At 49.2% G+C, this 12,707-nt stretch overlaps 1 protein-coding gene across 4 annotated transcripts in view; it reads left to right on the top strand.

Annotated features, from left to right (window-relative positions):
- Positions 1 to 12,707, top strand: part of PLEKHA6 (pleckstrin homology domain containing A6) — a 149,829-nt gene that overhangs the window by 14,362 nt on the left and 122,760 nt on the right. For all 4 annotated transcript variants that reach the window (XM_077772115.1, XM_077772112.1, XM_077772113.1 and 1 more), the window contains one exon: positions 5,884 to 5,941. In XM_077772115.1, the coding sequence (XP_077628241.1) occupies positions 5,904 to 5,941 (38 nt within the window). In that variant the 5' untranslated portion in view covers positions 5,884 to 5,903. The remainder of the gene's footprint in view (positions 1 to 5,883; positions 5,942 to 12,707) is intronic.

Consider the following 12,707-nt stretch of genomic DNA (forward strand, 5'->3'; position numbering starts at 1 on the left):
GGCTGGTGGACATGAAAGAAAAGGGGACAGGGCCCCACATTGATTGCTTACTATGGAACAGACTCCCTTGCTAGCCCAGGCCAGTGGGAAAGTGGGCACACGTACAGGCAGGGTTTCAGTTTAAACTGGGGAGGCAGAGACACCAAGAATAAGAAGGGCTGGGGTCCTTCAAGGGGACGAGCAATCTTCCTCTTCAGAATGCCACCACCAACCTACCCCCACTGGCCTTCCGGCCCTTCCCCTGACTGCACGTCATGTAGCTATAGGAGTTTGGGTCATTCGTGGGACACAGCCAGCACTGCTGGACACATCGAGGGAAGGCGTTGGCCTGCCCAGAGCCTACTTTCTTTTAGATTCTGGGTTAGGATCGTTGCGTTGTTAGAGCTGGAAGGGACTTCAGGGACCCTGGAGCCCAACTCCTTCTTTTAAGGGTAGGGAAATTGAAGAGCAGAGAGGATGTACCTGGCTCAAGGCCACTCAGCTACTAAGCAAAGCTGTGTCAGGATTAAGTTCTAGAGGCAGAGAGACCTGAGCTCAAATCTTGACTCTACTTTCTCTTAGTGTGGTCTTGAGCCCGGGGCTTAAATCTTCCGAGACTTGGCTCTTCTTCATTTGTAAAATAGGGATAGGACCATGAACCTCCAAAAATTGGAGCAAAGGCTACCCGAGAGAATCACCGTCATGGAGGTGATGACTATTGTTATGGTCACTTTTGTTATTTCTGACATGAAGTGAGGCCCTCTAACCCCAAGGTCAGGCTATGTCCTTCTGGGTTGCTGTTTTTGCTGCTGTCCATGTTTAAGATTCGATTCCAAGTATCTCACTATGACCTAGGTAGGACTAGAAGACAAATAAAAGCCCATGAGCCAATTACTTCATTTGGGGCTGCGGCCAACTGGTTGTCCAAGGACGGGAAGGGGTTAAGATGTCCCTGAAGCTCGCTGGGAGGGCAGCTGCCTCAGCGGGCACTCCGCCTGGACAGGAATATAAGCACTTCTTGGTGTTGCCCGGGCAGAGAGGGCAGTGTGGAGGGAAGTTGCTGGAAAAGGCAGGGGACATAATCCACGCTGGCCTCCTTCCCAGGCACATCACAGTGGCAGGATTATTTATGATTCTGACCCAATGGGGATCCCTCTACTTGGGGAGACTGCCAACCCACGCCCTTCCAAATGGGAACGTCCTCCCACAGGGACAGAGGGGAACAAGTAGCATTTATGGAGCAGCACAGAGGAAAGAATGTCAGCTTTGGAGGCAGTAGAGACCAGACTCACATCCTGGCCCAGACACTTCCTGTGTGACCTTAAGCAAGTTGATTAACCTCTCTGGGCCTCAGTTTTCTCATCTATAAAAATGTTCAAGCCAATGCCTATTAGATACTGCTTTTGTGCAAATTAAGTGTGCTAACAGTGGTCAAGTGTGTAGCTGAGAGGAAGGAAGCACTAAGTGGTAGCTGGTGTTATTATTTCTATGGACCAAGCCCTGGGAGGGGAATGGGGTTCATTGGCTTCCCCAATGCATTGAAGCAGCAGCATCACCATCAACAGCAACCATGGTAATATAGACCCTTGAGAGATAGAGGTGAGTAAAATGAATGATACAAACTGGCCCCGCTGCTCTGTAGAATCTAGGCTCTGATCATCACCAGGTTGTGCCTTGAGGCAGCTGATAATATGGTGGGAGAGATTCAGACAGAGAGCAAATAGCCATTTTTATAAAACCTCATACACAAGGCAGGTGTTTGGTCTGACCAGACAGATGGCAGTGCTTATCTGTTAAGAGAACCCACGCCCATTTTACAGCCACAGGGCTCTTGCATGCCCAAAAGAAATGATCTCCACCGATGCCCTGCCTGTCTCCACCTCGGACAGTGGTTTTCCTTGAGTTTCTCAAAAGACCCCTCCTCTGCCTTGGGGTGGGGGTATCCTGTTTGCCAGGGAGGCAGGATGCTTTGGTGGGGGGCACAGGTAGGATGAAACAGTACATAATAGAGCACTCTTGGGAGATAGAGTGCTAATAGAGCCAACTCTTAGGGCCACCTGCAGGGATCGCCTGGGCAACTCCGAGCTGTGGTCAGCTTCTACATCTATTCAGTTTTTGCTCACTCTGTAAGCCTGTGATTCTCCGCTCTGAGCATGTCTGTGGATTTTTTTTTTCAGAGATGCTATTAAAATTTTTTTTCTATAGATAAACCAGACAGAAAAATCAACAAAGAAGCATTAAGGACCTTAAATAGCCTTAAATGACACATTAGATCGAATGAACTTAATAATTACACACATAACATTCCACCCCAGACCAGAATACGCGTTCTTCTTAAGTGCATATGGAACATTCTCCAAAGTAGATCACATTTTAAGGCAAAAAACAAGTATCAGTAAATTTAAGAAGACTGAAATCTTGTCAAGCATCTTTTCAAACCACAATGGTATGAAACTAAAAGTCAATTACAAGAACACCAGAAAAATCACAAATATATGGGCACTATATGCTACCAACCAACCAATGGGTCAACAAAGAAATCAAAGGAGAAATGAAAAAATACCTGGAGAGAAATAAAAACAGAAATACGACACACCAAAACCTATGGGATGCAGCAAAAACAGCTCCAAGAAGAAAGTTCATAGCAATATGGGTCTATCTCAAGAAACAAGAAAATCTCAAATATCCAAACCAACTTTACACCTAAAGGAACTAGAAAAAGAACAAGAAGCAAAGCCCACAGTTAGTAGAAGGAAGGAAATGACAAAGCTCAGGGTGGAAATAAATGGAATGGAGACTGCAAAAGACAATAGAAAAGATGAACTAAGAGCTGGCTCTTTTAAAAGATAAAATTGACAAGCTTTTAGCTAGACTTACCAAGAAAAAGAGAGAAAGGGCCCAAAGAAATAAAATCAGAAATGAAAGAGAAGTTACAAGGGACACCACAGAAATACAAAGGATCATAAGACACTGCTATGAACAGTCATATGCTAATAAATTACACAACCTAGAAGAAATGGATCCATTTCTAGAAACATGCCATCTTCTGAGGCTGAATCATGGAGAAATAGTAAATGTGAATAGACTTTACTGGTAAGGAAATTGAATCACTAATCAAAAACCTCCCAACAAACAAAAGCCCAGGACCAGATGGCTTCACTGGTAAGTTCTACCAAACATTCAAAGAAGATTTAAATACCTATCTTTCTCAACCTCTTCTAAAAAAATTGAAGAGGAGGGAGTGCTTCCAAACTCATTTTATGAGGCCAGGATGACCCTCATACCAAAACCAGACAAGGACACCACGCAAAAAGAAAATTATGGGCCAATATTCCTGATGAACATAGTTGTGAAACTTCTCAACAAAATATTGGCAAACTGCCTTCAACAATACATTAGTTAATAGTATCATTTACCACGATCAAATGGTATTTATTTCAGAGATGCCCAGAAATAAGCCTACGCATACATGGTCAATTAATTTATGACAAATGAGACAAGAATATAAAATAGAGAAAGGAAGTTCTCTTTAAAGTTTTTTTTAAAGTTTATTTATTTATTAAAAGAGAGAGAGCAAGTGGGGGAGGGGCAGAGAGAGAGAGAGAAAGAGAAAATCCCTGCACTGCCACTGCAGAGCCCGATGCAGGGCTTGAACTCATGAGCCATAAGATCATGACCTGAGCCGAAGTCAGACACTTAACCGACTGAGCCACCCAGGAGCCCCAGGACAGTCTCTTTAAATGGTGTTGGGAAAACTGGACAGCTATATGCAAAAGAATGAAACTAGACCACAATTTTATGTCATACACAAAAATTAACTCAAAATGGATGAAAGATTTGAATGTAAGACTTGAAGCCATAAAACTCCTAGGAGACAACAAACTCCTTGACACTGGTCTTGGTGCTGATTTTTTTGGAGCTGACTCTAAAGGCAAGCGCAACAGAGACAAAAATTAACAAATGGGACTCCACAGCAAAGGAAATCCCCCACAAAATGGCGACATACAGAATGGGAGAAAATATTTGCACATCATCTATCTGATAAGGGGTTAATATACAAAATACATAAAGAACTCCTATAACTCAATGGCAAAAACAAACCCCCCCACACACACACCCCAGAACAAAACACGTTCTGATCAAAAAAGGGGCAGAGGACCTGAATAGACATCCTTCCAAAGAAGATGGATAGATGGCCAATAGACACATAAAAAGATGCTTAACTTCACTTATCATCAGGGAAGGGCAATCAAAACCACAACGAGATGTTACAGCACAGCTGTCAGAATGGCTGTTATCAAAAATACTGGATGGAACAAGCATTGGCGAGGGTGTGGAGAAAAGGGAACCCTCATGCACTGTTGGTGGGAATGCAAACGTGTATAGCTGCCCTGGAAAACAGTGTGGTGCTTCCTCAGAAGATAAAACAGAACCGCTGTATGATCTGGCAATTCCACCGCTAGGTATTTATTCTAAGAAAACAAAAGCACCAATTCGAAGAGATATCCACACCCCTGTGTTCATTGCAGCATTATTGACAATAATCATGACGTAGAAACAACCCAAGTGTCCACTGATGGATGAATGGGTAAAGATCCGGGATATATATCTGATAGAATACTATTCAGCCATAAAAAAGAATGAAATCCTGCCATTAGTGACAGCAAGGGTGACCAGGAGAGAGCTGTGTGAAATGACAAAGACAAATACTACATTATTTCCCTTTTATGTGGAATCTATACAACAAGACAGATGAACAAACTAAACAAAACTCATCGATAACAGAACTGTGGTTGCTGGATGGGGCGGAGCTGGTGAGGGGCCGGATGGGTGGAGGAGGTCAAGAGGTACAAACTTCCAGTTATAAAATAATACATAATGTACAGCATCGTGACTATAGTCAGTAATATTGAAGTTAGTGCATACTTCAAATTTGCCAAGAGTAAATCCTAAAAGTTCTCATCACAAGAAAAAAAAATTGTCACTATTATATATGGTGACAAATAGTAACTAGGCTTCCTGTGGTGGTTGTTTCTCAGTGTATCCAAATAACGAATCATTACCCTGTCCACCTGAAACTAATAATGTTACAGGTCGGGACTCCTGGGTGGCTCCATCGGTTAAGCGTCCGACTTTGGTTCAGGTCATGATCTCCTGGTCTGTGAGTTCAAGCCCCGTATCGGGCTCTGTGCTGACAGCTCAGAGCCTGGAGCCTGCTTCGGATTCTGTGTCTCCCTCTCTCTCTGCCCCTCCCCTGCTTACACTCTGTCTCTCTCTCTCTCTCAAAAATAAACAAACATAAAAAGTAAAAATAATGTCATACATCAATTATAGTTCAATAAAAAAAAATTTTTTTTTTAAGTCTTTCTGTTTTCCTGGGACCGATTTCCTAAGTTCTCAGCATCTTGTCCAGAAGCAGCAGAAGCTGGTGGCAGTGATCTTGGCCTGGGGTGTGGAGGCTTGAGTCCTGGTCTGATCACCTGTGAGGCCTGGGGTGAGGGACCCATCCTTGGATCAGGCTCGTGCTTCTGTGACTTGAGGCGACTGTGGGGTGGCCCTGAGCACCCTTCCAGGGGAACCATCTGTGTGTGTGCACTCCTGTGTCCCAGGGGCCAGTGCAGGGCTTGGCCCAGAGTTCACGCTCAAAAAGAGCTTGTCGAGTGGATGAGCAAACCCTGTAAGGTAGCAACCCATTTGGTCACTTAGCTGCCATCCCCCTTCTTATTTACTAGAAACAGACCGATGCAGATGATGGACCGAAACAGGGTGAAATAGGTGGGTTTGAGCCCTGTTGGCTGGTGTGTATTTTCCTTATTCTCTTGGCCCCATCCCTCCTGAGTGCAGACCGGGTGTACGAGGCTGAGAAGAACGAGAGGGTCATGTTGTGGTTTTGCCTCCTCACAGGGCTGCCCAAAGGCTGGGAGATGGATTCTACCCGGGAGGGAGCTGCGTATTTCATCAAGTGAGTAAGATGGAGTTTCTTCCTGGTGTGGCTGTTGGGCCTGCTCTCTTGGTCACTGATGCCTTCCTAGGGTGGGGGGAGATGCTTAAAGGGGCCACTCTTGCACTGAAGGCCTTGCTGGGGTCTGTGAATGGCCAGGAGGCCTGGCAGAGAAAGCTAGGTGTGGGGGGGTGGGTGCGCACCGCACGATATGGGGTGCGTGTGTGTTTCTGTTGGCCGGGGAGACCTAGTGTCGATTGTGGGATGTCTTCCAGGTGCGGATGGGGGGGGAGGGAGTGTTGGGGACCAGGGATGGCTCAAAAAAGTAAAGGAAAGCGGCTGCTTTAGACATCTCCCTGCAGGACAAAAGACTCCATGGAGGGAGACCAAGCACAAGGAAGCCAGAAAGAGGCAGGAAGTGGATGGAGCAGGTGGAGGGAAGGTGTGAGTGCGGCACACAGACCAGCGCGCGCTGGGTGGCGGTGGCAAGGCCGACTCAGGCTCTCTTGCTCTCCTAGATGGAGCATTTGTGACCCCGGAGGTGGCAGGCGTATGCGCGGTGCTCTGGTTTTGTCTGGGGTTTGGTCACGCTCCTCCATGGGCCAGGTTACTCGGTGCTCTCAGCAGCCGGAGGTGCATCCGCGGAAGGAGAAGACAGCTCTTTGGGCTGGGCTGGTCCCCATCTACCCAATCGGACTCCTTTCCCTCTGCCTTGGCCTGGGTCTCTGCATCTCCCAGGCAGGCTGGGCCCTGGCCCCAGTCCCACGGGCGAGGCTTGGCATGCTCAGGCCTGTGCCCGGTCTGGCCTCGGAGTCTCTGGGGCTGGCTGTGCAGACGGTTGGGGCGTGGCACCGCCAGAGGCATCCCCTGCCCAGTCAGGGGAGGGAGGGCCCTCCTCACCTCTTCCCCCTCCTGCTCTCCTTCCAAATCTTCATTCATCTATCATGAGCGCCCACCCTCCCTTGAGACCAGCCACAGCCTGTACATCAGCTTGGCTGTTAACCATTTTTTGAAACAAAAACCAAAATGGACAAAGTATCTGCTTTGGAAATTGTTCATATAGGACATGGCTTCTACAGCCTTCTCTCTCCCTGAAATTGACCCCAAGCCCCTGCTTCAGTTAAGAATACTGAAACCATAGTCATACGCCTTATGTAGATCTGGTGCCTTAGACCATCTACTAAGTACTTTCACCTGTATTGCCTCAGCCCACCCATCCCTGAACACTTACCACCTGCTGTGGCCTGGCCGTGACCCTTTCTGACCACGTTTCCCATAACTGGCCAGTTACAGTGATTTGTATCTTTCTTCTCCTCCATTAAGCCAAGTTCATGCTTACCTCAGGACTTTTGCATCTGCTGTTCCTTCTGCCTGGGAGCACTTTCCCCCTGTTTTTGTGCATCTGGCCCCTACGTATCATTTAGCTCGAGTGTTGTCTTCTCAGAGGGACCTCTCCTCGCTACCTCACTGCCGTCCTGCTCTGCTCTTCCTTAGATTCTCTTACTTTTTTTTTTTAAAGTAAACTTTGCGCCCAAAGTGGGACTCAAACTCACAACTCTGAGCTCAAGGGTCTCATGCTGGGCAGACTGAACCAGCCAGGCACTCTCAGACCCTCTTACTTTTCTTCACACTGGCCGCCACTACCTGGAAGTTTGTCGATTCTGTATGTGTTTACTTATCTGTCGGTGGTGTTCCCCACTGCCGTGTCAGCTCTGAGAGCAGATTCTCGTGTCCTAGAACCTTGCTGGAGTGTGATAGGAACCCGAGATCTTTGCTGGAATAAATGAATGGGAAATGTCGGGAGGTCAACAACACAGGCATCCTTAACTCCTGCTCCGGCTACCATCCCGGAGCATCCTGAGCTCATCACCGTTTCCTCGCCAACGCCAGTTCCATCTGTCTCAGAAGCGTGACCAGAGGGGCACCTGGGCGGCTCAGTTGCTTAAGTGACTGACTGACTCTTGATTTTAGCTCAGGTCATGATCTCATGGTTAGTGAGTTCGAGCCCTGTGTGGGGCTCTGCGCTGACTGCGGGGAGCCTGCCTGGGATTCTCTCCCCACCTCTTTCTGCCGCTCCCCTGCTTGAGCTCTCTCTGTCTCAAAATAAATAAACTTAAAGAAAAAATAAAGAAGCGCCACCAGAGCAGACCCCTCCAAGACAGCCTTAAGCCCCACTGCCTGGCAATTCTCCTCCTAAATCTTTCACCCGGTGGCCACAGCCCGAGTTCATGCCCACATGGGCTCTCACCGAGATCATTCTAGCAGTTTCCTGACTAATCTTCCTGCCTCCAGGCCATACTGCTGCACGAGTGCTTGTTTGCTACAATGCAGATTTGGTCACAGTGTTCTGCATGAAAAACCTTTCATGCTTCGGGGCCTGGGTGGCTCAGTCAGTTAAGCGTCTGACTTTGGCTCAGGTCATGATCTCACGGTTCGTGAATTCAAGCCTCGCAGTGGGCTGTTTCCTGTCAGCACAGAGCCCATTTTGGATCCTCAGTCCCCCTCTCTCTCTGCCCCTCCCCACCCCTAGGGGGAAAAAAAAAACACCTTTCATGCTTCCATCCAGATTTTACAGGATAAAATCTAAATTCCTTACTCAGGCACTTCAAAGGGCTTCATAATCTGGTTTCCCACCTTTCTCCTCTGACTTCACCTCCCATACGCTCCAGTTTGCCAGACCAGATCATTTGTGGCTCCCTCAAAACACACCTCCGTTCATGCCTCCCAGCCTTTGCAACTGCTAATCTCTCCTCTCACAGGGCTTGTGGCCACCTGTGAATACTGGCTTTCCTTTTAAAACTCTGCCCATGACATCATCCCTTTAGGGAAGCCCACCTGTATTGTAATTGTTTACATGTGTGTTATTTTCCCTCGGTTGGTGGTTCACAAACTTGGATGTGCATTGGAATCACCTGGAAGGCTTGTTAAAACAGACTGGCCCTACCCCTAGAGTTTCTGATTCAGAAGGTCTGAATAGGTGCAATTCTAACAGGTTTCCAGGTGATGAGAATGGTGATGCTGGTCCAGGGACCACTCTTTGATAAATAACCACAGGGCTAGCCTGAAAACTGGTCAAAGGCAGGGTAGACATAGGGTGGCCATAAAGCCTGGAAACATAGACAATATCATTTCATTATGTATCGCAATGAGATGTCAACACGCTATTATGCATTCGCCTCTGTTCCCAGACTTGGTGGTCACCCCTGGATCAGGCACAGCAGTGGCCGAGAGCCGAGCTTTACTACATGATCTCATTGAGTCCTCGCCATAGCATTGGGAAGGAGGTGCTTTCATCCCTCGCTGGTTTAGCAAGGAAGGAGAAAACAAAGACCTAAAACTGAGATTTAACACCGAGCAAAAAAACCTTCAGTGTCACGAAGCTCGTTGAAAGCGAAGCTGGGATTCAGCTCCACGGCTGCCTGATTTCACAGGCTGTGTGCCTAGCGCAACGCCACAGCTGTCTCTGGAGTTCTTGGTGCCAGGCTCAGACAAGGGAGGTGCTCAGGAAACCTGACTGCATGAATGAGTGAGTGAGTGAGTGAGTGAATGAATGAGTGAGTGAATGAATGAATGACTCTGGCCCTCTCATTTTCATGGTTCCCTGCATGATCAAATCCCTACACAGGTTTGTGATATTTGGTTGTAGGCGAGTTTCTGAGGACTCCAGACATGGGTCCCAAGAGGCAATAATAAAAGTCAGATACACAGACAAGTTGAGAAGCTATTTCTTTTTCCTTATAGTGTGGAGGAGTCAAATTTCAATGAACAAACATTGACATTTGCCCAGGATCAGATGAATATGATAATTGTGTGTCAATAAGCCCTTCCCTTCGTGGTGTTTGGGAGGTGACTCTCATGGTATCCACAACTGATGTCATTGCTCAAGTGTGCCTGTGGGTTTGAGGGTGTCACTTACAGGAAGGATGGTGCATAGAGAAGAGAAAAACCAAGTGTTAAAATGTGGGCAAACCCCCTGGCAAGCCTGTGTGCGTGTACCACATCAGTCCAGAAGAGGGCGCCAAAGCACACATGATCAGCCCCGCTAAGGCCTTGCCATCTTTGCTCAGTGGTGACCCCTAGATCACTCCAGAACCATCTTGACCATCCTCCACCACATCTCAGCCACTATGGATCTGGTAGACTTCTTTCAAAGGCTTAGAGATCTGGGTATGTTACACCCATTCCTGATTTTCTCTGGCCCTTGACTCCTCCCTCGCTTCCCACTACAGGAGCCAGCTGTGAAGCCTGCCAGTTCAGCCTCTAAGAGTGCCTCTCTCTTTCTCCAGAGTTGGCAAGGAGGGAGGCATGGCAGTGATGCTTTCTGCAGAGCCTGGTAGCCCTTGTTCCTTTCTGCCCCCCACCCCCGACACTGGTGCCCCCATGGGGCCTGCACCCCCTCCATCCCAGGGAGCTGCACCCAGCCTGTCATTTCTCCCATGTTCTTCTAAGAAGGTGCCAGAATGGACCGGTGCCTTCCGCTCCTCCGTGGGTTGCTCCTCCGTGGGCTGCTCCGTGCTGCTCCAGGGGCTGGGGAAGGCAGGTTGCAGAAGCTCAGGGCTCTGTGCCCAGGTGCTCATGGGAGCCATCCCATAGACCCCACCCCGTGGGGCCCCAGAGGAGGCAGCACCCTGGGAAGTTGGGCTTTGTTGTCTCCAGAACCCAGACAGGACAAGGAGAGGGTCACAGGGGAAACAAATCCGACACTTCATGACCTGACTAGCTCTGCCATCAGAGGGGTGCATAACATCCCGGAACAGTACATGAGACAGGCGACAACAGGGACTGAATGGTGGGCAGTAGGGGGGGTTCACGGGAGAGAAACCCCATTTGCAGATGAAAAAACAGAATCAACAGCCAAGTAACTTGTTCCAAGTCAGTTGGTCAAGGGGAAGCGCTGGATTTGAAACTCAGTAGGTCCTCAAAGATAGCTCATCACATTGAGCTCCCTGTTCCGCTCCCCAGCTGGTGCTTCCGGCAGAGAGGCCCATGTGGACACCGCTGGGGTGAAGAATGGGGAAGACATGTCTGAGGGGCAACGAGTCAGTCAATTCCATGGCCACCTAGACTGTGATGACCTTCAAAAAGCAAGGAGGACCCGACGGCTTAGAGACTCATAGTGGCCCAGAGTTCTGGACTTTCCCCTCTGAGCCTGGGGGCATGGATTCTAAGAGCACTTTCTTCTGGATCCTTCTTCCCTCGTGCCTCCTCCTCACGCCCTGCCCACCTGAGTATCACGGAGTCTTGCTTCTCCCCTGATGGGCTCAGGAAGAGAGTGTAGACTTGGTAAAGGGAGTTGGTTTTCTTTGCTCCTCTTCGCCTACCCTTGCTGGAACTCCAGGACCCTCCTCGTGCAAGGTGTCCCTCACCCCACTCCTCAAAGGTGCTGCCCCCACAGACGTGCTCCCTGTGGTCTCTCATGCCCCCGGGGCCTCCCAGATCGCCCAGAGACCTCGCCAGAGCCAGCTCAGACTTCTCAGAGGATCTGTCTGCAGCCTCTGCCCTCTGTCTGCCAGAGAGGAAGCCATCCCAGCAGGCCCTTCTGTCCGTCTCCTGCCTTCTCGAGCTGCCCACGGATTGTGTGGGATTGGGGCTGGGGTCCTCATCCCCTTCCCCGCCCTGCCTGCCTCCCTCCCAGATGCTGCAGCCTCTGGCCCCCACCCTGCTTTGCTCCATTGACTCCTCAAGGCCAGAGAGGCCCCCAGAACCCCTCATCTGTGTTTGGCTGGAAGCCGGCTCTCCCCCTGCTGGTCCTGGGCAGGCTTGCCAAGTCCTGGAGAGCCAGGGCAGGTGGGTTGGGCTTAATCAGTACTGCCTGGCACCAGGCCTGCACCCAGGACTTCTGTGGCCCTTCAGCTGAGTGCCTTTCTCATAGCCGATGAACTCAGCATCTCAGCGGGGCTGGGGGAGAGGGGAGGGGTGACCTAGGGATCCCCCTCCCCACCGGGGCTGCAGGCAGGTGCATACGGCTCTAACCTGAGGTTCTCCGCTCTGGCCGGGCCTACTCTGGGGTTGAAAGGACAGGCCTTGCAGCGGCTCGCTCGCTCTCAGGTGGGATCGGGTCCCTGTAACGACCCCCTCCCCCATTCATGTGGCTTTTCCTGGACCCTGGAAGGGAAGTCTGCACCCCTGCTCTTTCCAAAGCAGATTCTTTTTAAAGAGAAAGGCTTCAGTTGGTTAAATGATGCTTGTACTCAGATCACATGAAAAGAGACCCACGGAGAAGGACAAATAGTTGTATTTGAGTGAAGAGAAGTGTGCTTTTTGAAATCAAGTTGCTGTGATAATAAATATCCAAAAAAGATATAATAGGTGGGTGAGTCCTTATGGGTGCCCTCCATCTAGCTCCTGCTTCTTGAAATATTCCTTATTCAGAAGTGACCCCAGGGGCGCCTGGGTGGCTCAGTCAGTCGAGCATCTGACTCTTGGTTTCGGCTCAGGTCACGATCTCACGGTTTGTGGGTTGGAGCTCTGCATCGGGCTCTGTGCTGACAGTGCAGAGCCTGCTTGGGATTCTTTCTCTCCCTTTCTCTCTGTCCCTCCCCTGCTAGTGCCCCCCTCTCTCAAAATAAATAAATAAACTTCAAAAACAAGAAAGAAATGACCACCGGAGCCCATCTGGTTGGGTCTATAGCTTCTAGGTCTCAGGAGCAGGTGGGACTGAGACCCAGTTGGCCTCTGCCTGGAAGTTCAGGCAGGAGTATCCCATTTCCTTTCCATCTTTCTGCTCCTGGTTAGGAAGTTCAGTGTTTCTATTACACTTACCCACTGTCACAGAGAATCTGTTATT

Source organism: Crocuta crocuta, unplaced genomic scaffold (assembly GCF_008692635.1).
Source record: "Crocuta crocuta isolate KB4526 unplaced genomic scaffold, BGI_CrCroc_1.0 scaffold318, whole genome shotgun sequence".
Classification (NCBI taxonomy): Eukaryota; Metazoa; Chordata; class Mammalia; order Carnivora; family Hyaenidae; genus Crocuta; species Crocuta crocuta.